Here is a 23582-nt window from a genome sequence, read left to right as displayed (position 1 = left end):
TCAACACGAAGTGACCCAATAATAAGGTGATTGTAAAAGCAGCTGTTTGTCTTTATTATCGGACCGGAATTTAGGGGTCACTTTGTGGCGTTAATAGACGCTTCTCCAAAATGGCGGCCGAAAATTCAAATGAGATAAAATTAAAAACGTATACCAGCATTATTAGGTGATATATCAGATGAGAAAATGTAAGTTGAAAAATGAAAAAAATTACAGACGTTTGTATGACATGACTGGTGGTATGGCATATACGTGTACCCCGAGTCATACAAACGTCTTTAAGTGTCAAATTTCTACTTACGTTTTTCTCAGCTGATATAACACCTAATACGCTGAAACTTTGCAGGGTTACCAAAGTAAAGGTGCTCTTTCTATTTCTGGTATCAGTTTTTCATTCAGTTCAATTTTAATTCATTCAAATCCGTTGCCGCCATTTTGGAGAAGGGTCTATTGTCTGTATTCCCAGGCTCAAGTAACGTTGAAGTTGGGGAGAAGAGCAAGACGACACTTCGTGACGCTTATTGAAATCGTTGTTCATCTAATCACGTGCATATCTGAACAATGCTTGAAAGATTCGATGGGATTCGAAAGAAGGATATCAACAGTGTTTTGAAGAGAGGGTAAATTGCCATCCATAACAACAAAAGACAGTCAATAGCCTCAGAGCAGTGATAGTACTCTAAGTAAACAAACGGCATCTCTAGTTTTAATTTCAAACCATGTCAAGACATCTTTAAAGGGAAAAGTATGACACGGCCTAGAAAAAGTTTCTCTGAATCAAAAGTTCTTTACCTCTGTGTTGTCATACTTGACTACCCATTTGGCTTAATGTGTTCCAATAGCCAACAATAACGCTTCGAAAATAACACGTTTTTTTATATCGAAAACCGCCATCTTTGTTTTTGTGTATGGAAACGAGACTATGACGTAGCAATAGCACATTGACTGATGGATGTAAATGACGAAAACACAGGCGAGGAAGGCGATGACACTGGCTCAATTGTTCTCTTGAATCTTAATTCAGAGGGTATTGTATTGATTTTTGCTTGCAGAACACCTTTGAAAGGATATTCCTCGGATGGTGGTTCGTCTAACAGGTCACTTAAGAGTCCCGCGAAACTAGCGTCCAGTGGTGACTCATCGAAGGAAAATTTTTGCGATACAAAGCAAGCGAGGAGAATCCACGAGCATGCGCAGAACGTCAAGAAAGCTCTACAGATGCACAGGAGTTCATCGAGCGACCTTTGATAGAGGGGAGGTAGAGTATAGCATTGAACTGAACAGCTCTTCTGTAGAATATCTAGTTCTGCGCTCTCCTCTTGGACGGCAAAATGTGGTTCGTGCCCTCCAAGCTATTGCTGAAACTGTTAGTGTGTTGTTTGTCAAAATTTTAAAAACAATTCTCAACTGAGAATTCTGCAATGGTTCTTTTAACATCCTTACCGCGCCGGCCGGAGGATTTACTACGGTTTTCTTAATTCTGCGTCGTCTCATCTTCTAGCGCAACGGACAAATTAAATCAACTGATGCAAAACATAACCTATCAATCAGCATCTTGATTCCCACGGTAAATTCCAGTGGCGGATCCAGGCGAGGGGCCCGGAGCATTCCCCCGCCCCCCTGTTAAAAGTGAAGCCCTTTTAAGATGTCTTGCACTTTTCGCACACAACAACAGCATACCCCCCCCCCCCCCCCTATCCCCAGCTCTTGGTCTAGATCCGCCACTGCATTCCTTCCTTCGAAGCGGACGATGGCCGATGGAAGGCGATGAAATATGAACGAATCTTTTCACTGAAAAACCTCTAAAAAGATTTCCGGAACCGGAGTCGATCTTCCTGGAAATTTGATTGATGGAAGCCAAAACTGGCAGTTTGGCGCTTAGCGCTTGAAGATGAGATTCCGCCGAATTATGAAAATTGCATTAACTAGTGACTGACTTCTCCCTCTTCCGTCTATGAAATTAGCAGCGACTGGCTGGAAGGCGGACACCAACCCAGAACTGGGGTTAACCAAGAGTGCAATTTTCGCAATCTTGGGAGGTACGGTCGCCCAGATTTTCGAGCCAAAATCATCTCAATAAGAAAAGGAACACCACGTACTTTAAATTTGATTGCGTCGAGGCAAGTCAAAAGGGAAAACTACCCGTCGCTCAATAAATGTCTTTGCATAAGTTCGCCGGCTTATTCTGAAACAACCCGATGCTTTAACCAATGCTTAAACAGTTGGCATTAGATTCCATCCACCGAAACCACCCTGACAGAGAGAGAGACTGAGGTTGAATTCAAACACACTTCGTAACGCCTTGTACATAGTACTTCTTGTCTTTAGAATATCTATACAGAAAGTATCTCAAACATTCATAAAAGCTAACCGTAGGCCTAGAAACTTTTCTTTAGTCTTAATTAGGCCTACGGTTTGCTTTTATGAATGTTTGGGATACTTTCTGTATAGATATTGTAAATGTTAATGTGCAGGTGGCTTGACACGAAGTACTATGTACAAGGCGTCACGAAGTGTGTTTGAATTCAACCTCAGTCTCCCTCTCTGCCAGGGTGGTTTTGGTGGATGGAATCTAATGCCGACCATGCTAAACTTGGGCTTATACTATGGTAGCATAGAATTAAGCCCCAAAGGCTGCACAGTTGAGGTGTTTCAGTGCTGGTAGAACAGTAACCTCTGATCTGACCTGTGACCTGTTTAAAAGCAATATAGGAAGTAAAAGAGGCTTTAAAATCCGAGATTACAGCGCATGCTCTGTTCTTTTGGCACTTTTTCAAGATTGCGAAGGACTTTTTGCGTTACGAGACTGAGGGTTATCCCTGATTGACGGAAGTGAAAAAGGGCATGTTGGTTGATAATTGAACATAGACAGCGATCATAGTGGTTTAATAAAACAAACTAAATAGTTTTTAGCATGATACAGTTCGATTCCCAGTGTATTGGTTTGTGTGGCTCTCTTTGGCCTTTCTTTGCACTCTGACCAATCTCGTTCCCAGAGCCCGGAAACTTTTGACCAGCGGCAAACTCTGAATTTTCCCGCTGGCTGTAAAGTTCACGTGCTCTGGGAACGAAACTGCACTCTGACATACGTGAAAGGACATTTTAACACCTGACAAGCACACGATGTCATGTTCATCATTTTTCTGAGAGCAACGCGGTTTTTTAAAGAGATCCTCTGACGTTGGTAAAAAAGTAACTGACAGAATAAAGCCCCAACTGAAAAATAAGCCGCGTGGTTGACGGAATAAAAAAAATGGACGGCAAAAAATTCATTTTTAAGAGCGGTTTTCAATTGGGTGTCGTAATGCAAATACCAAAGTCATTGTTTTGACCAATCACAGCAGGTGCAAACAGCGCAACGAACCATTCCAAATTCGTAGCAATTCCCATGTAACTTGCTGAAAGCGCGGGAAAAAATCGCGCGTACAAGTCGCGATTGGTTTTCTTTTTCGTTCTCATTGGTTGAAAAACTGGCGCGAGATTTTTGAACCAATCAGTAAACGTAGCAATTGCTTTCGACAGTAATTTGAAAACTGCTCTCATCTTTGTGCTAATTAGCCTTACTTGTCGTAGATAAATGAATATTTTGTTGGCGTCCATCTTTGCATTCGGTCTCTGATGGACGATATTTAGAATGCTAGGAAATCCGGCGGAATTTCCAGCCAGTAGCTCATAACTTGAAGCGAACGACTGGTTGAGTGATCACTATCCACTTGATAACTCACTTGGATTTGCTAGTGTTCATCCGCTCGATAGTGATTTATCAGGGCCCGGTTGTTCGAAAGCCGATTAACGCTAATCCCAGATTAGAAATTAACCAGGGAGTTTATTTCTCTACTCCCAAATGCTGTTCGACGCTGATATTCGGATAAAATTTACATTAGTAGATGTCGATCTTGAAAAACAAAAATAAGCAAAAGAAACTTTAACCAAAAAGTTGAAAACATGAAACAAACGTTTGCGCTAATCCTGGATTAAGTTAATCGGCTTTCGAACAACCGGGCCCAGGTGGATAGTTTTATCCACCTTTTGAACAACCGAGGCCAGGTTTGAGAAATTATCACACAAAATGGAGAATCGGTCTCTCCTCGTAGTGGGGTTCGAACCGGCCAACGATGCGTAGCCCTCCAGTGCATGTAGGTGGATCTCTACAGCAAAACGCCTTTGCTATACAGCACAGTGAAAATAACAAGGGAAAGGTCTCGGACTTGCGAGAGCGTCGAGCTGGGAAATCGCTAGTCGTTGTATAGAAGTTGTTGTGTAATAACGTAACAAAATATTTAATTTGTTAAAATAAAGTCGATTTTCACACTGAATATATCTTATTTGTGTTTTTTTTTTCAAAACTTGTTTCCCTCGTTTTCTATTCTCTCTGAGGCTTGAATTTTGAAAAAGATGTAACTATAAATACTGAAACTGCGATCTAAACGTGGTAAAAAATACTAAAAACTTTGTTAAAAACGACGACGTTTCGACGTTGGCTAAACGTCGTTATCAACTCAAAGTTATTTGGAATTACAGTCTATAAATACTAAAAGGGTAATAGCAGAAACCCATAAGGGTTGAAACGTGTAACGGCCCCTTGTGTGTTGGGAAACAAGCTTCTGAATATTCGATTTGCTAAGTACCATATTTGGAACAACAAGAGCTAGGGGTTTCCAAATATGGTACTTAGCACTGAAACATTCAACCAATCAGTTCGCACTGAATATTCGGAAGCTGTGAACGCGCGTTACACGTTTCAACTCTTATGGGTTTCTGGTAATAGCTGATAAGGAGCGTGTATAGTAAAAGAAAGGAACACAGAAAATTAAAGAAGGAGTTTGGCACGTATGGAATGCGTCTGGATATTCATTTCGTAGACTAAGCAATCAAATTTGCTCTGGCACTTTCAAAAAAAGCCAGTCTAGTTGAAAAATGAGGAAAATTAAACAAGGCGGGCCAGGTTTTGAGACAGCAATCATTTTACTCCAGAACGTTCGGGAGCAGAGTTGCTGTCCCTCTGCTTTTGCCTTTTCGACTCTTTTTTTACCAATGAACCACCTTTTCGTAATAGAATGGGAAATTACTTTAACCACGATTTTGTTACGCACTGGATTGAATCTATCCGAATACCCGACCCTTGGACTCCTTCAAAGATTCATAGTGTAAGGTTGACAATTCAAGAGATTTAAATTGTTAAAATAAAGTCAATTTTCACACAGCCTCAAAACGCAACTTTTGGTGAAAAAAAAAAAAAAAAAAAAGAAAATAAATCTTCAGTGTGAAAATCGACTTTAATTAAAATTAAATCTCTCAAATTTTCAACCTTACACTTTGAATCTTTGAAGGAGTCCAAGGGTCGGGTATTCGGAAATATTTTATGCAGTGTGGTTAAAGTAATTTTCCCATTCTATTACGAGAAGGTTGTTCATTTGCAAAACAAGTCGAAAAGGTAAAAGCAGAGGAATAGAGCGTTCATCTACTTGGAGTAACTCTGCACCAGAACGTTCTGGAGTAAAGTGATTGCTGTCTCCAAAACTGGAGTTGTTGCACGAAGTTTGAAACTGGTCAAACTTTTGAGCCAACAACTTCCAACATTTCTTTGTGTTCCGTGATCACTGAAGCGTAGAACAACAACGTTGCACCCGTTTGCGCAACTCATGCAGCATTTTGGGGGCCACGCACGCGCATTACAATATGGTCTCCATGGAGATGCAGGTGCGTCATAGCACGCGACGTGCACGTGTGGGAGTTTTGTTTCACATCGTTGCAAGTTGCTGTATCCGTTTCCACAGCACTACCAACAACCATCTGCCGGACCAACAACTTCCAAGGAGTGGTTGCGTCCCGTTTGCACCTATTGTAGCTTAAAGGGGCAGTGTCACGCTATTTTAGGCATTTTCAGCACTGATCGAATGGTCATAGAATCAACTAAAATATCAAAATAACTGTTCAAAACTATAGAAGAACTCTAACGAAACACAGGGAAGCCAAGAAGGGACATGGATGGACAAAACTGGAGAGAATTGAAATGGATTGAATTTGGGTAAATTTGAAAAACGTCGGCCCACCTTTTTCAAATTTATATCAGTCTATATCAAAATGTCATGTACAAAACTTGAAAATCATTCTCAGTTGTTCTGTTGCCGTGATTTTGCAAATGAAAGACTCTTGCTGTGCCAATTTGACGTTTAGAGCTCATAATTAACAAAATTAAACAAAATTACCTAAAATAGCGTGACCTAGCCCCTTTAAAGGGGCAGTGTCACGCTATTTTATTCAAACTTCAAAACAGTAGAGACGTACTTGCATCAATGAAAACCAAAAAATAATGTTGTAGTTTTGTCGGCAATGATTATTGAAGTGCACTGAAGCTATTCTTTGTTGTTTCCAGCCAAGGATGGAGAGGATGGAAATGGATTGAAACTTTAAAAAATAATGGAAAGGAAAGGAAAGGAACTTTATTAAGTGTCTAGTCGTTCTACCGCTGGAGCACTAATTGGGAACACTGTAAACTGAAATCTTCCCTGCTAGCAGAGGCTCTGTTCCCGTCAGCGAACACCAGGAAAAGAGCCTCTGCTAGCAGGGAAACTGAAATCAACAATTAACGCAAATCAAGTCAAATGTTGGTTTTTAGCTGCGAATAACGCAGCAAAATGATTACGGTACGATTGCTTCACGTGCAAATAGCCCTTTTCACGGTTAGTTTTCTCATTTGCATTACAATATAATCTAACGTGAAGGCGAGGCAATTTCGGGTTAAAACTTCAAAATAGCCCGAAATTGCCTCACATACAGGCTAGATTATATTGTAATGCAAATGAAAAAACCTAACCGTGGAAAGGGCTATTGTCACGCCTTTTTCGGGTGAGATATATATTTAGTCTGTCAGTAGATGAATATTACTCATTGTTATCTTACTTTTTGAGCAGGCTCAGCGCAAAATTCAGTATTCGAAATCTTGGGAAATTAAACGTGCCTTGGTATGAAAAACTAACGATTTTCAATTCTAAATACGGGCAGTTGCCGACGAAATAAGACAGATGAAAATTTTCTTATTTTGGTAGCTTTCAAAAACTTTATTTACGTAAACAGAGCAATTTTTCTCTGCTTTCCTGTTGTTTTAGTAACTACGTAATGAGAATTAGTCGAAGAACAAAAGCTCTTCTGTCAATATTTGCGTAACCGAGGTGTCAAAGCAACTCCTCCTTTAAATAACTTTGTTTTATTTAGGCGAATTTTGAAAAATGAACAATCAAAGATAATTTGCTAGTTTTTGCTCACTTTTTGCTGGGTATACGTGGCAAAGAAATTCTTATAGGACGTTTTTACGTATATGAATCATTGTGCGATGTTTTGTTGCCACCTATTTCCGAAGTAACGCGACATTTCTAATCCGGCGAACGTGTGAAACACGCGGTTTGTCCGCGATGTGGGAGTTGCACAGATTTACTACAATTTTCCGGTTACTTTGACAGCGGCCAAAACCCTGTAAGTTCGTAATGTGCTTTCTTCTAAAATTGCATTGACCAAACGGGCCTGTCGATTCTGCCGCTCATTCTTTTAAAAATCCCGATCCCTGTATAATACAATATATATTGATCCAAAATTAATGCGTTTTACGGTATGAAACTTTACGACTACTTCGGTTTTTTTTTTTGGTTTTTTTTTTTTTTGCTGGCTTTGGAAATTAGATTTGAAAAATACTAAGTTTTGAAAGAAAGCTGACGGAATTTATTCAGCGTTTCAGGCCTTGAGCCTCCGGCACAGTTATTTGTCATGGAACTATCTTCGAGCGACTCAGCCGGCCGTTTCGTTTGCTTTGGATGCAATTTTTAAAGGCTCAAAATTTAGTTCAAACAAATGAGGCTTCCTCCTTTCTGTTTTTTTCGCGCAGTGTAGCGAGAAAACGTTGCAAAACTACTGGAAATTGCGTTCAACGTCCTGTTACGCCCAGTGAAATTTACATGAACTAAAAGCACTACTAAATGATATTCAATGATCGATTGAAACGGATTGAAAGTGAATTCGTTTTTCAAAGAACCCCTCCGAATGCTACCAAAGGCGTTGGGGTCATTTTTTGTCTGGTGTTATTTGCGAGAATCCTTCCACTGATCTTTCTCGAGTGGCTGATTGTCCGGTGACGGCCTGATTCATCAACTTTGTCAAATCTGCGTATCTCGTTCTCAGTTTTGCAAGAACGGATGTTTTATGAGTCAAATGAGTCAAAGAGTCAATGAGACTCACAGTCAATACAGCAATAATTTATTGATGAAGTCTAAGCCCTCGTTTCAGTGATTAAGCCTAAGCACTCTCTGAAATTTTAGCTTTCATTTTATGGGTTAGGGTAACTGCACTAACTCATTGACTCATAAATACTTGATACTCCAGTTTTGCAGATGATTATCCTCATTTAACTGCATTTGAGTCCCCGAAACTCCTACCCTGATAAGCAGTATTCTTTCCTGTGGTCCTGTTGGTCATGCTGTTCAAGGTCCTGACCAATGAGTCTGGATGAAATCCAAATGGCATTCAAGTGAAAGCTAATGAGCTTTCCCTTTGTGCTGTTTATCGTTCTTTATCATGCTGTTCAAGGTGATTATATCTTTTGAGTCTGTGGGTGAAATCCTGAAGTGTGACCACTCAAATGAAAGCTACTGAACTGTTCTTTTCTGTAGTGCTGTTCAGTCAGCTGTACAAGAAGGTTCTATAACTCTTGACTCTGTGAATGAAATCCTAAAGTGTGACCATTCAAGTGAAAGCTACTGATCAGTACTTTCCTGTTGTGCTGTTTATCGCACTGTACAAAGTGGTCTGTGGATGAAATCTTCAAGTGTGACCATTTAAATGAAAGCCACTGAGCAGTACTTTCCTGTAAAATGTTGTACTGTTTATCGTGTTGTACAAGACGGATCTCTCTAAAGTAAGTTAAGTCTGTGGGCGATCGCGCGAAGAGAGGTCAATCGTGTAAAATCCACTGAGGTGGTCCATCTTGTCGCGCTGTTATCACGCCTCAGTTGAAAAGTGACTTCAGCTTTTAAAGTCTGACAATTCAAATGAAAGCTACTTAGCAGCATCTTTCTATGTTGCTGTTTATTGAGCTGTGCAAGAAGGTTCTAACTCCTGAATGTGGCGGATAAAATCCTAAACGGTGTGGGTCGTAACGAGGTATATGGCATCAGGAATCAAAGGCCTGAAAAGGGCCCCGCGGGATCAGGGATTACAGCCCTGGGGCCCGTTTCTCGAAAGTCCCGAAAACTTTTCGGGCCCGAAAAGCCGTTTGTGAAACTGCCAATCGCTTGTTTTGGAAAGCCGATCTTTTAACATGTTTTTAAGGTAACAAAAAGAAAAATGACTGTGAAGTTTGACGACTTAAATCCTCTCCATTCTTGACATACAAAGGGAATTGTGTCACCCGAAAATGGCCCGTAAAGTTTCGGGACTTTCGAGAACGGGCCCCTGGGATCTGGAATCACAACGCGCGGGATCGAGAACAGCAGTTTTTTTTATAGAACCAGGGATCAAATATTTGCGGTTCAGGGATCAAAATTCTCGTCTTTTGGGATCAGGGATCAAAATTTTGGGTAAAAATATGGGATCAGTCACGAAAAAACATACCTCGTTACGACCCTGAAATAAAAGCTAATATACTGATCTGCTGTTAAGTTTGCTGTACAAGATGGTTGTGACTGATGACATATTAAATTGTGACTACTATTCAAATCAAAGCAACTTAGCATTTTTTCTGTAGTGCTGTTTATTGTGCTGTTCATGCAAGAAGGCTCTCGAATTGTTGTGTCAGTCGGGACGAAATCCAATTCCCTTTGTTTTACTAAATAGAATTTCGTCGATCTTTCTAGTGTTTATGTGCAATATTTTGGCGCTGATCACGTTCTTAATTTCGTCGATCATTAACGTTTATACTTACGTCTGAAAGCTGTTTAGAACGATTTCCTTGACTGCATGATTCTCCTTTTTTGAGGTTTTTGGTTGTTGAACAAAAATGGAAATTTCTTCGCAGTGGTAATGATGTCACGCTTCATTTGAGGGGGCATGACATCAATAAAGTCACATGCTGTTAAGGGCATGGCAGACTTCAAACTTATAATTTTTGGATAAAAATAAACATCGTTAAGTCATGCCCCAGCATGGCTTGTGAATATATATTCACTTAACATAAATTTTTGGCGCGCTCAGAAATCGAAGATACACGTAGGACTTATTTCACATCGTTTCAATACGAAACCCGTCGTTGTCCAAACTAGAAGACGAAAGCCTTCGACCGAAAAGTTTTATTCGTCCTGTCTATAACAGACAGCAGTGTGGCAGACGAGTGGGAATCCATCTGCAATTTTGACCACGATGTTTTGGTGGATTTTCACAGCCGCGTGGCTTTCACATGCTTCGTCGGTTAACGTTTCGATTTCACAAGATTCAGGGCAGGAAAACCCAGCTTGTTTTCTCTCAAATGGGTCACTGCCTTGTAAAACTATCAGCTACGCACTTGGAATTTTAGACGACCCTGCATTTGACGAAGAAACTACCTTTGTTTTTTCCATTTTGGATGAGGTATTCTATCTGCAAACTCAAGTAAAAATTTCGCAACCACGGAAAGACAGAGATATCTTTATAACTACTGCGGATAAGTCTAGAAGGACCGTTATTCGCGCAAGATCAGAGTCGGCTGGTATCGTTATGGGCAATGAACAAGCAGAACTCTTTATTTCGACATACAATCTTCATGTTTCAAATATTGAATTTCAGGAGTTCAGTACAAATTCGGCTGCTGTGGTTATAATTTGGAGATCTGACAGTGTATCGTTCACAAACTGCGTGTTTAGAAATAACAAACGATCGGGGATAAATGCCTTTGACAGCGGAGTCAAAATAGAGGGATGTCTTTTCTTGAACAATTCCGCCAATTCAAAACACTGGCCTGTCATTCCAGGCCTCTCTTCTGTGGCCGGTGGAGCCGGTTTTGTTTTTTTGGTCCTAAACAGTTTGGATGTCGTGGTGAGAAATACAACTTTTTCAGGAAACTCGGCTGGTTTTAACGATTCCGAAAATTTTATCGCTCCGCGTTCGCATTCGGTGGTCCCTCGAATGAATTTATTGGGAGGGGGTTTGCTAGTGGCCTTTCTTGACAAAGCAAAATGCAATACAGCTTTAGTAGAGGACTCAGTTTTCGAAAAAAATAAAGCTACTTTCGGTGGAGGCTTGTATCACTGCTCTTGTCACTTTTCCGAAGGAAATTTGATGAAAGTGAAAAGATCTATTTTTGATGCTAATCTTGCTGCTCAGGGCGGGGGAGGTCTGGGAACGTCTGTATGGGATTTCGGCACAGCGGATACACTTATTGAAGATTGCGTTATCCGAGACAACTGGTCAAGGAGAGGCGGTGGGATGGACGTGTTTATTATGAATTATTACTCCTTGATTGATCGGCAGTCGGGGATAAAATTTGTCAACTTAACTTTGGATGGAAATAAAGGACGCTCCAGCGCTGCAGTTCGTCTAGACTCAGCTTTACCTTTCAGCTTCCCCGTTTATGTGAAACCCGAGTTTATTGACTGCACCATAAAGAACCACGGTGCGAACTATTTGACTTACACAGCGCCCTTTACAAGTCATCGCGTTGACGTGAAGTTCGCTGGCAGGAATGTCTTCACTACGAATCACGGCGCAGGCGCATTAGAGTACGAAGCGGGAGTGATACACGTGAATGGTACTTTAGAGTTTATCGGAAATTCGGGTTCACAAGGAGGGGCCGTGTTTTTGCGTTCAAGTCAAATAACGCTGTATCCTGGCAGTGAACTTCGTTTTGAAAAGAATGTCGCTAGTGGCGAGGGCGGCGCTTTACTAGTGTTGACGCGAGTGATGTACGAGTTTATTCGTGAGTACAATCCAGATTGTGTTGTGGTGTACATTGAGGGGAGAACCCCACCATCACAATGGAAGGTAAGACCGTGTGGATAGGAGAGATGGGGAGGGGGGGGAGTGGGGGGAATTTACAGTGCTCAGTGGTGAGTTCCTTATGTATCCCTCATTATAGTGTGTCCAGTATGTCTCAACGATACTAAATACACTAGGATAGGGAATAATAATGAAGTAGCTGAAATAGCTTTTAAGCTTCTAAACCGCTGACCACTTGGCTCACAGCGGGCGTTTGCTGGACCAAATTGAGCAGAAAGTCCTCTGACTTAGTTGACCAATAAAAACAGAGCAGTTCTCTCAAACGAGCCAATCAGGCCTCGAATTGGATACGTTAACACAGTCTGTTGGAAAGCGCGGGAAAATGCACTCAGTCTGCAATTTGTTTAGGTTTTGATCTGATTTAAGGAGAGAATGGGGCGAGATTTTTATGCGTAATAATTGGAAGCCGGTCTGATCAAGTTGGAAAAGGTCTGGTTCGCTGTTGAAATTAAGATAATCTCTCAGTGAAGACCACAGTACTTCTGCTAATGTTTCTGTACTGTGTTTTGTATTTTGTGTTACCCAGGCAAAGGTATCCTTTATCGGTAACAGCGCCAAAGTCAAAGGCGCCGCCGTCTATATATCGTCACTCAGCGCATGTCTCTGGAATGAGGAGTACCCGTTTTACAGCGTCGAGAAAGCGCTTCGTTGGAACAACACTTTCGTGTATAGCGGAAACTTTCTCCATCCATCAAAGGATTTTAAGCCTCTGTCAGGACCGGATTACGACATAGCGACAGATACTCATCACTTCAAAGACGAGGATAATGACGATAAAAGTATAAAGGTCAGTTTTTTTTATGAAGTAAAGCGGGACTTTTTAGTTCTAGATGAAGCTTCCATCAGGATACGGTCATAGACCTCTTTCATAATGGCGACCAAATAGAATAATTATTCTTCGGTTTTAGTGCTAATAAGCTTTTCTTGCCTCGCTACCACGAGCAAAATTAAAAAAAAGAAGTTTGTTCTAAAATGAGGACAGTAAGGTTAATTAACATTTAATTCAAAACAATGTAAAGGTGGCCGTCATTTGTGAAAGTGGTCATTAATTCATGGCCTGGTTAAGGGGGGCTCTTTCATGCTTCTTAGTTACTTTCTCTGTGAGGTGTTAAAAGATGCCGTCTTTCACCCTTTCATTCCCACGATCAAAATGTCCATTCTCCCAACTAGTACCATAGAGTTCTTTGTTGGGTAGTCATGCGAAGTTGGTGTTACATTAAGGTCACACCTCTTAAGGTGATAATAATCTTCATTCTCAATACCCGTCTGACTGACCTTTCATTGAAACTGTGAAGAGAATTTACAAACTGATTACTCCAGGGAGTCAAAAGGTCAAGGGTTTTGTGATTGGTTAAAATTTCACAGAAATCTGTATGCTTTCACAGTTGATTGAAAAATGATCCGCATGTGCATTTAGTGTGGCGCCTTCTCAAGTGCATAGCATGTTTTCCTGTCTAAGGGCAATCTCATGAGAAGCCATTCGATCTTCTTTTTTTTTTTGTTTAACCCATTGACTCCTGGGGGTTCCCCATTGACGAGTAAAACCGTCTGGCGTTAGACTCGGAGTAAAATACTCTGGAGTTAGACAGAGTAAAATACTGTCTGGACGGTTTAGGCTGGTTTAGGCGTCAATTGTCCTAATATAAGAAAATGAATCACTTACAAAACCAGGGGAAAAGTTTTTTACTAATCTTTTGTTTCTCTGTAACTGTTATCGTCATTTTGGATTGCCGGGGACGAAATTTGGTCTAACAAAAGCACAAGGCAGAGCAACACATTTTATAGTTCTTTTTCGTGTTCCAACGTTGCAAAACAGTCTCAATCTGGTGTCGAGGCCAAACAACCTCCGGTTTGCACCTTCCGCTTTATAAGTTGGATTTTCCCCTAAAATCAGACGAGACGAAGCAGACAATTTAATGCACCAAAAGGAAACGCTGGTTGCATTTCACTCAGTAAAACTAGTACTAGCACCCGTTTTACATAAAATGTAAGTCAAATTAAACCTTACTGTTGTGTTCAACTTTACACCTGGTTTGGATCCACATTCCCTGAATTATTTCTGGGCGCAATCAATACAATAAAACGATATATTTTTCATGAAATCAATCGCACTTTATTAATCCACGATTGTTATGAGTTGTCTTTCGGAGGCAGTGTGGCCCAGTGGTTAGGGCGCTTGCCTTGAGATCCGGAGATCCCGGGTTCAAGACCCGCTCTGACCACTCGCTGAATTTGTTCCCTGGTAGTCCCTGATTCAAGTTCCCGGCTGCACTTGTAAATAGCCAACTGGTTTGCCTCCGGCCGGTTGGGATTCTTAGCAGTTGTTGTTGTTGTGTTCTGTTGTTTCGTCAGTGATTGTGTTTCATTGGCCCTGAAAAGCCCCTATGGGGAGCGGTCAATTAAGTATGCATTGTATTGTATTGTAGTTGTATATTTTAACTTACAGCTATCACCTGGAGAGACAGTTAATCTCGATATCGAAGGCTACGATGAACTCAACCACAGTATCTTCACCATCGCTACTTTTATGGAGAGGGGCTCCTCCGACAGCAGTCACCATCTTCATGTCGACAACGCCATGCGTTTGTTGTCTCCAGTGGACAAGGTCGCGCGCGTTCCGTTCTCGTATCGCGTGGTAAATAAGACCCTTTACAATAAATTAACGAAGCAAACTGTTCACCGGTTTCAGCTGGAGGATGTTTTTTCTACGTTAAAGAACAGATATTTATTCAATGTTACTGCGATTCCATGCAGACCAGGATTCAAGTTTGAGGAAACCAAATGTGTGTGTGACAAGCAGATCGAGGGAGTCTTGTGGTATGACAGATGAACATTGCTCTTGTTTGTGTGTAAAATCAGAGTTGTAGCTAGGGGTGGGAGATCCTGGGTGGCCTGTGACCCCCGCCGTTTCCCTCCCCCCTTTGGGAGACGTTTCAAGGCCAACAACACTTAAGTGTTATATTTTTTCTGACGAACGCACAAATATGAAGAATCCGCGTGGCAGAAATCTGTTTCAGTGCTAAAATCTCCATTTGCCGGACCTAACTTATGCATTGAACCATGTTCTTGTTTGTAACTAAATTTAAGATCGTTGTGACTATACCAAAAAACAAACAGTATTAGATTCTTTTTGTTAATCAGAGTTTGCTTCTCTCCAAAGAATAGATGCTCGATCCGGTGTTTCTTGACTCAAATGACAGCGAAGAATCAAAGGTATAGCCTCTGAAGTATTGTTGTATTGCTTCTCTCACAGGTGCAGTGACGATGGGCGGACTGTTTATCTGCAAGAAGGGTACTGGGGCGGAGCAGTGGATGGTCACCTAGTAACGTATTTTTGCCCTTCGCACTACTGCCGATGCGTGCGCAATGGAAACTTACCCGGATGTATGTTTAACCCGGATCGAATCGATGAACAATGCGCGCACAATCGCACGGGAGTGCTGTGTGGCAGATGCGACAAAGGATTGAGTGTCGGCTTGAGGTGAATCAGTATAGTAAGAAGTCCATAAAATAGAATGATACCGCAGCAATCACTTTAACTGTGGATTGGGCCATTTCCGAGTTGCTGTTTGTCTCGGTTTCGAAGTGAGTCTTGGTGCTCAACTATTGAAAGGGAAATGAGTGTGATTTGCATAAGAATACGCACGTCGTTTCCATGGTTGTGCACCAGGGCCCGGTTGTTCAAAAGTCGATTAACGCTAATCCCAGATTAAAAATTAACCAAGGAAACTATTTCTCTACTCCCAAATGTTGTTGGAAGCTGATATTCGGCAAAACTTTACATTAGAAGAAGTCATCTTGGAAAACAAAAATAAGCAAAAGAAACTTTCACCAAAAAGTTGAAAATATGAAAGAAAAGTTTACGCTAATCCTGAATTAAGTTAATCGCCTTTCGAACAACCGGGCATAGGACTCGCTTTGAAACTGAGGCATGCAGCAACTCGAAAATGGGCCAAAACCCTCAATTCTTTTATGCATAGGCGATAATCACTCCAGCTGCAAGTATTTGTCCTCGAAATTCCGGTTTCATTGCGCCGTAGAAGTCATCTGAAAACTAGCGGACATTTATCAAACATTTGTCCTGTGTTGGAATAACGAAAAGGCGTTCCAGATAAGATGGAATTCGGACGAAGAAAATTTATAAAATTACGTCTCGAGGAGGAAACCGCAACATGGGGGACGAGATTAATTATGAGAAATTAACATCATTTGATGTCCTTTGCGAAACTGGCGAACAATATAAGGGCAAAGAAATTAAGTGAAAGAGGCCAGTGTCCGCGATATTTAGCACAGAAACTAATAAACTTGGTTATTAAAGGGAACCTCCACAGTCAAATCTGTCTAAAATTTTTTCGAGGAAAGCCTTTGTACCTGACTTAAATAAGTTTTAGAATCGCTTGCTTTTGTTTTCAAATTTTGCGGGTGCCGCCATCTTGAATAATTGTGACGTGTTACGGTTGCCCTATTGTTATTAGACAAAAGCTCTTTGTGTTAGAACAATAGGGCAACCGTAACACGTCACAATTATTCAAGATGGCGGCGCCTGCGAAATTTGAAAGCGAAAACAAGCGATTTTAAAATTCAGTTTTCCTGATATAAACACTTTTCAAAAACAAATTTCGTACAAATTTGTTTCGAAACATTGTTTCCTTCGGTTTAAAGTTCTTCTGTAGCAAGAGTGGAGTTTCCCTTAAAGGCCCAGTAATACGGGCAACATTTTCCGTGCAACTTGTCGCGCAACAATGTTGCGTTGCAAGTTGAGATGTTTGTTGCGCGTGTTACCACCCTCTTGCGCGACAAATTTTCGTGTTGCAAAAAGTAAAAGCGACGTCTACTTTTTGCAACATAAAAATTTGTTGCGCAAGAAAGTGGTAATACCCGCAACAAACCATCTCAACTTGCAACGCGACATTGTTGCGCGAAAAATGTTGCCCGTATTACTGGACCTTTATTCTTGTCACCAGTCTGTTTGACACCGTATTGAGCTTGTGCGGAGAAAATTTATATCATTCACTGTTAAGATTGTAAGGATTAAGTTTTTTGCCAAAGATTTTCCTTTGTTTGTGCGGTTTTTCAATTTTTTTTTTCAAATCCTATTTTTTCAGATGGGAAGATTGCCTGAACTGTGAGGGCGGGGGAATCTGGGTAATAGCCGTTGTGGTCCTCATTGTGGTTGTCCTGTGCATCATCGTCATCATCCTCAATCCCAGCATCTCCAGCGAGCTTCGAGGGCCCCTGTTTTTCTTCCAAGTCCTCCCCTTTATCTTCGAACCGAACAACGTGGTTGGTGAATCCGTGATATTCGTGGCAGACCTGTTCAATTTTGGTGGACCGTTCTCATATTTCATTCACAGCTGCATAATAGAAGGCATGACAAATCTGTACGCAGTTGCAATGGGTTATCTCATACCTTTCGTCATCCTCACAGTATTTCTGGTGTCATACATTTTGAGCGCAAATTGTTACGTTGTCAAATTTAAATTCCGCAAGAACTCCAGCCTACAATCATTTTGGTTGATGACCTTGTTTACGTACAACTACCTCGCTGTAACAACGTTTATGTTGTTGCACTGTCCTCGAGTTGGTGGAAATTTCGTTTTCTTCTACGATGGTAACGTTCCATGCTTTCAAGACCGCCATTTAGGAATAACTGTTTTAGCCGTTTTTGTGCTTCTGGTTTTAGTTCTTCCCTTTCCAATTTCTGTCTTGCTTTTAACCCGAGGATACTGGAGAGTAGATCCTCAGTACGTAAGCACACTTACAAATGGTCTGCGCCCGAGCTGCTCATGGTGGTGGTCAGTGGATTTATTGAGAAGAGTGTTGCTAATGGCAACGTATGCCTTCTTCCCTAACTGGCACACAAAACAGGTGAGATGAAAAACGAGTGCAATTCTTTTTTCAAAACTGACACAACTATATACTCAAAACATCTATGGATCGTAAGACAGTGACTTCTTTCCCTTGAGTTTTTAGAGCTACGTATTTTTTACTGTTAGGGAGCTTAAGTTCGAGCAAGACCCCATGACTAGGAGCGAACAACAGCCATAGATTCCTGTCACAGCGTTTTCACAGACCGGTTTATTTTTCGCGCCAATGAGACTCCCGAAGGAGCCCGAAACTTACTCGACGTCATGGCGTCACCGAACCGGAACTGCCTTTGTTTGTTTTGTTTTGTTTTGTTTTGTTTTTTTGCGGAAAATGTTGTCCAAAAATAGATCGGTCTGGTTTGGAGTTGTTGGGTCCTTGTCATGGGGTCCTTGTACGAGACGTTTTTGAGGGACAAAAGGCAACCGGAAGTGAGCTGTTTTCCTTTTGAACTTGTCTTGACACTACCACATTTATATTGCTAAGGATTTTTTCGCTTTCAGAGATGCCGGTTACTTTAAAAAATATATGGGAGAAACTACTGTCCTGGCATGCGGAAGGTTTTCTTCTGGTTTCTGTCGGCAGGTCAAAAATGTCCCGTGCTTAACGCTCTGTAATATGGGTGAATTTAGGCTCTCTATCGAAGAATAGAGAGGATTTCAAGGTGAAGAAGAAGGAAGGAGATAAAAACCATTATGGATACGATTTCCTTATATAATAATGAATTACAGGATCGAGTTGTTCAAAGCAAGTTGTGGCATTAAAGCTATTTAACAACATGACAAGAAAAGTGATTTGCCAGGACACAGGAACGCCGTGTCAAGGCGCTCAAGCCTGAATATTTTAGGATTTAATTTCCTTACATTACTGCTCAAGTAACGTGTAAAACTGCGATAAACTACGTATCAATTAGGAACGCTTTCCATTTCGGCAAACTTTTGGGAAATTTCTCTTGGGAGCACCGGTCCGTTTTGGTCCTGTCCCACAGGAATACTTGGAGATACCGTTGAGCGTGGGTCCACTTTGACAGGTCCATTCAGTTACACGGATGTAATCATCGTATTAACATTATCATATTAACAAAAGGCGGGAAACTAATACGATCGCGATGGGCTTGGGTCGAGTTTGTGCAACAGGCAAAGACCTTTGCATTCGGTCTTGGTTAATACGGGGAACTGACCGTGATCATTTTTGCGCAAAAGAAGTTGTGAAATATCTAGTCATTCATCTCATTCTTAGTAAATCACTAATAATTATTGCGTTATGTTTACTTTCAGGTCGTCATGATAGTGATGTGCTCGATGATACTCGCAGTACACAGTGTCTTCCAACCTTACATAAAGAAGAGAGTCAATGTGGTGGAAACTCTTTACTTGTACATACTCTGTATCATGGCTATAATGCAAGTATTGCAGCAGATTAACATAGCAAATGTGGTTTGCTTGATGTTCTTAATAACCACTACAGTCCACGCCTTTGCGTTGACTGTATACAAGGCAGTGGTGTTCTTTCAGAAGAGATGCAAGCGGACTTGTCCGACGAGATACACATCGAGGAAGGACTATGGATCGATGAATGAGACAGACGTTGAAGAGTCTTTGGACGTTGAGCGAAAAGAGCGGAAGAATATATTCGACATAATTTTTAGCAAATCTGACGATATTGAAGATTCTTTTGATAGTTAGTTAGAGGGTGATCGTTAAGAATTTAACACGCTCTCAGGGAGGGGAAAGATTTAAGTTGTGATGCAGGAGGGAACAAACTGCGGATAAACGTACGAAACCAGCGTGACAAAGTAAGTACAGTCTATGATACCGAGGGGAATTTTAGCTGCACTATATCTCCCGCATTCGTTGCGACAAACTTGCGATAGAAAACATAGCCCCGGTGCAGACAATTCTTGCATTTTTCCGTCGCCGCGATCGTTTCGAGGAACAAAGCCGTGCATTTCATTTCTCGCAACTTTGTAATCGACTGTGAAATGTTGCGTTGTGTTACATTTCTCCTGCAATTTGTGTGGCAAGAAGTTGGGGCATCAGCCAATGAAAATGCGTCTTTGGACATATGAGATCATCGAGTAAAATAAAAACGTTTTTTTAAAGAAACTAAAAAGAATAATAGCTTAACAAAATTCTGCTCAGAAGCAGGATTTTGCAAGGTTTGCTATGCGGAGGAAACATTGTGTCTTTTTGCCTTTATATTAGGTATGGGGGAAGTTTGAAAAGGAAGGCTCTCCCACAAAATACGCCATCTCGTATTGATTTGCTTCGTATTCCAAAAATGGCCGCCATTTTAGTATTCCGCTTTGTTTCCATGCAAATCGGCCCTTATGGCCTCGCTTTCAAACGTAAAGTTCAAAATAATATTTAACCTTGAAAGCGAGGCCATAAGGGCCAATTTGCATGCAAACAAAAGAATACTAAAGTGGCGGCCATTTTGGAATAAGGTGTATAGAGATTTTGCACGGCAGCCATGTTGCATGGCAGGAACAATAGATTCTTTTCCCTATGGGAACAAATGTTCTTTCTCATGCAAAACATTTTCATTGTTCCTGTCATGCAACATGGCTGTCGTGCAAAACCTCTATTGTCTTTTTATAGACTCCTGAGAAATTCAAGTGGCTCCAACGGGATTGGAACCCATGACCAATGCGCGATGCCGGTGCAATGTTCTACCAATTAATTGAGCTGTGAAGACACACAGCTGGGAGCTCCCAACTGTGTGTCTTCACAGCTAATATACAGTCGAACCTCTCCTTACGGATATCTTTCTAATATGGACACCTCTCTATGACGGACAGTTTCCTGTTCCCCGAAAAAATTCTCACATTTTCTTTTAGAAAAACACCTCTGTAATACGGACGCTCTCTAATACGGACAACGGACACAAAATTTCGTCCCCAGAGAGCAAATAAACTTAACCTCTTTATTACGGACACTCCAGTGATCCAGTGTTGACATGAACGTTTGTGGTTACGCAAACATCAACGCACTTGTCTTCAACCGGAGGTTTGTAAATTAAAGTAAAATAACATGACATGTGACCCAATAGAAAAAAAGGGAAAGTGTTTGCGAAGCTATAGCTAAGCCTTACAAAAGAACTTACTGTGCCCGTCGCCCGTTGAATAAAATGTATATGAAACATTTTATGATCACTTACAGTAACAATTATTAAAAATCAAAGTGTCCCATTGTCCATACAATACATACATCGTCTAACATCGTACATCGTTACTTTTCGCGGCACATAAGGTGGATGAACACAGTTTTTGACTCCTATGTTTCATTTACTTTTTTCCCCAAAAACCATTGATCCTTTGGTCGCAAACAATGGTAGCAAGCAAGTTAACAACGCGAACTTCGGTTTTTTGATAGTTAAGCTGACGTATATGCTATGGCAACATGAATAAATATAAACAGGCCTTTAAATTTGCAGAAAATCTGGTCGTTTGATTTTCTTTATAATTTGAAGCCAACAAGCTTGTAACGATGCTCACAAGTTAATAATAATTTGACCCAGAGATCCTTAATTATCAGGTTCACTGGAATATCTAGAATTTCCTCTGTTAAAGTTCAATTTTTTATCAATAAGCCATTCTTAAAGTATTTTCGTGACAAATTTCGTTAAATTCTAACGAGTGGTTCTCGAGAAATAGACGTATTTCCAAGAAAGCTATTCTACATTTAATCGCAACTTTTTAAGGTAATTCCCTTGAAATTGTTCTACTGTCAAACTTTTTTGGAAACCTGGCATAATTAACATTCATGATATGAACACTAAAAAAATGCAATAAAAAAATGGGTCACCGTGCTTGTTTACGCGTCAGCAGGCTCTTAAAATGGGGTATTTTTACTGTTTGCGCGTTAAAAATTCGAATCATCTTCATACAGAATTAAGTCTTGGTTACTTCAAAGACACAAAATTTTATTTTGAAAATAAAGCTTCTTTTATTCACATAAGAATCATTTCTTCATTCACGCCGTTTTTGATTGTTTGGTTGTGAGAATAGCGCACTTTTTGGGACAGTTCCTTGGTTAGCTTGAAGTCCTCGCCTTGGCCAAAATACACCCAGTACGGAACTGTTTTCCAAAAAAATTCATGTTCTACTATCAAACTTTTTTTCTTCTTCAAATATGCTTTTTATTAGACTGTTCTTAGCAAATACCTGGAAAAAAATCGCGGGTCACCGTGCTCGTTTGAGAGAAAAGGAGCATTTATTTCGCTATCGGGTGTAGTTTGAGGGAAATCTCTTACGTTTTGTACGCGCACGTCCTCATGTGCGCGCGATAATGACGCGGAAATCGCGCGCAGTAGGGATGCGCAATGGAATACTAAGCAATTACCTTAAGGACGGTGCCTACTAATTAAAGATATTTTTACCCCGGTTTATGACTATGCAGGAGAGGTAGACCCTAACAAGTGTTATTGAAATCCAAAAAGAAAATTGGGGGTAACCACGCATTTTTCAAAGATAATTCATGAATAATATTTGTCAAAAGCTTTAAAATACAAAGCAATGTATGGCGTTCTTTCTCAAATTAAAGCTTAATTATCTCTCAAAAATGCATGGTTACCTCCAATTTTCTTTTTGGATACCAAGAGTACTTAAGATCAGCTAAATACATCACTAGCCAACCTATGTCTATGTTTTCCATGTACCTATTACTAGTACATAACACGATTAAAAAGAGGGGGAGGGGGGGGGGGGGGTGGTTTCCGCCCTCGTTCAGGAGAAAATAGGCTGATTTAGCGACAGAACGGGAACGTTCGTGGCGACGTCGCGCGCAGCAAAACTACCAATGAGAATTTAGAATAGAGAAGAAAAGAGTGGAGTCTACTCTATTCTGAATTCTCATTGGTGTTTTTTCTGCGCGCGCCGTCGCCACTGACGTTCCCGTTCTGTTGCTAAATCAGCCTAATAGTAGGCACCGTCCTTAACTTACTACGCTTGCCCTGCATTTAGAATTGCGGAGTTCTTTGCATCGTTACCTTTTCCAACACACATTTCTCATAAAAGACTAAGACCATCAAAACACTTTGTTCAATTATGAGGAAAAATAGTACATATAGGGGAAGTATTGAGCAAATAAAATGATTGCTGTATTGAAGCCATGTTTATTTTTTTGCAATCCTTGCGCGTGCGCTGCATTGCGTTAGCAAGAGCGCGCGCGCAAATTAGATTCGGCCACCTTACTACGAAAATACGTTTTACAGAAGTGTACTTTTGGTATAGGCCATTCTCGAAAATACCACAATACTCTTTGTTTGTGCCTCCAAATTTTGCACAAGCACAAGCATTTGATGGCATAAACAAAGAGTCTTATGGTATTTTCGAAAGTGACCTATTACTTTTTTAAGTGCAGCATTGCGTTTTAGTTCCTTTCGTTTCAAATCACTGATTCGGATAAAGTACGTATGTACTGTAACTGAGAGGTACAATGTGTCTGAATACCGTATATTAGTCAGTTTAGATACACTGTGCCATGCCGCACGTGTTAACAAGCGGCCTTGTTAATGTCACATGCGTGCGCATACCATTTACCTGATCCTGTTTTTGTATTGAACCGCCATATATATTGATTAAAGTAAAGACCATTGTGTTATAACCAAGTCTGAATCATTGCGCGAGACACAACACACTGGGCCTATTTTTAGTTTCTGAACACTTAAAACTGTTAGTGGAGTCTCAAAAATAATGTCATCGTGCAGACCTCTATTATTCGGACACCTTCGCTAATATAGGCACTTTGGTCTGTCCCTTT

General features: G+C 40.8%; 2 protein-coding genes and 1 long non-coding RNA gene across 3 annotated transcripts in view; 2 read left to right on the top strand and 1 right to left on the bottom strand.

Annotated features, from left to right (window-relative positions):
* The window catches only part of LOC138024166 (afadin- and alpha-actinin-binding protein A-like), a 20128-nt gene extending 15812 nt beyond the window's left edge, over nt 1-4316 (top strand). Inside the window, exon 15 of the mRNA XM_068871275.1 lies at nt 1053-4316. Coding sequence (XP_068727376.1) covers nt 1053-1248 — 196 coding nt within the window. The 3' untranslated portion in view covers nt 1249-4316. The remainder of the gene's footprint in view (nt 1-1052) is intronic.
* A 3348-nt stretch (nt 4317-7664) lies between these two features.
* LOC138023979 (uncharacterized) lies at nt 7665-9998 on the bottom strand. Its single transcript, XR_011126862.1, has 2 exons — nt 9911-9998; nt 7665-9026 (listed from the first exon to the last, which is right to left on the bottom strand). It is a non-coding gene; the product is annotated as an uncharacterized lncRNA (long non-coding RNA).
* A 112-nt stretch (nt 9999-10110) lies between these two features.
* LOC138023978 (uncharacterized) lies at nt 10111-19932 on the top strand. Its single transcript, XM_068871062.1, has 6 exons — nt 10111-11940; nt 12482-12742; nt 14402-14772; nt 15209-15436; nt 17061-17823; nt 19098-19932. Exons 1-6 carry the CDS (start codon nt 10345-10347, stop codon nt 19503-19505), a joined length of 3627 nt encoding a protein of 1208 aa, XP_068727163.1. The 5' UTR covers nt 10111-10344; the 3' UTR covers nt 19506-19932.
* Nucleotides 19933-23582: the final 3650 nt, after the last annotated feature.

This window comes from Montipora capricornis, chromosome 11 (genome assembly GCF_036669925.1).
Source record: "Montipora capricornis isolate CH-2021 chromosome 11, ASM3666992v2, whole genome shotgun sequence".
Lineage (NCBI taxonomy): Eukaryota > Metazoa > Cnidaria > Anthozoa > Scleractinia > Acroporidae > Montipora > Montipora capricornis.
Note: the sequence above shows the minus strand (reverse complement) of the source record. Positions and strands in the feature narration are given on the sequence as shown.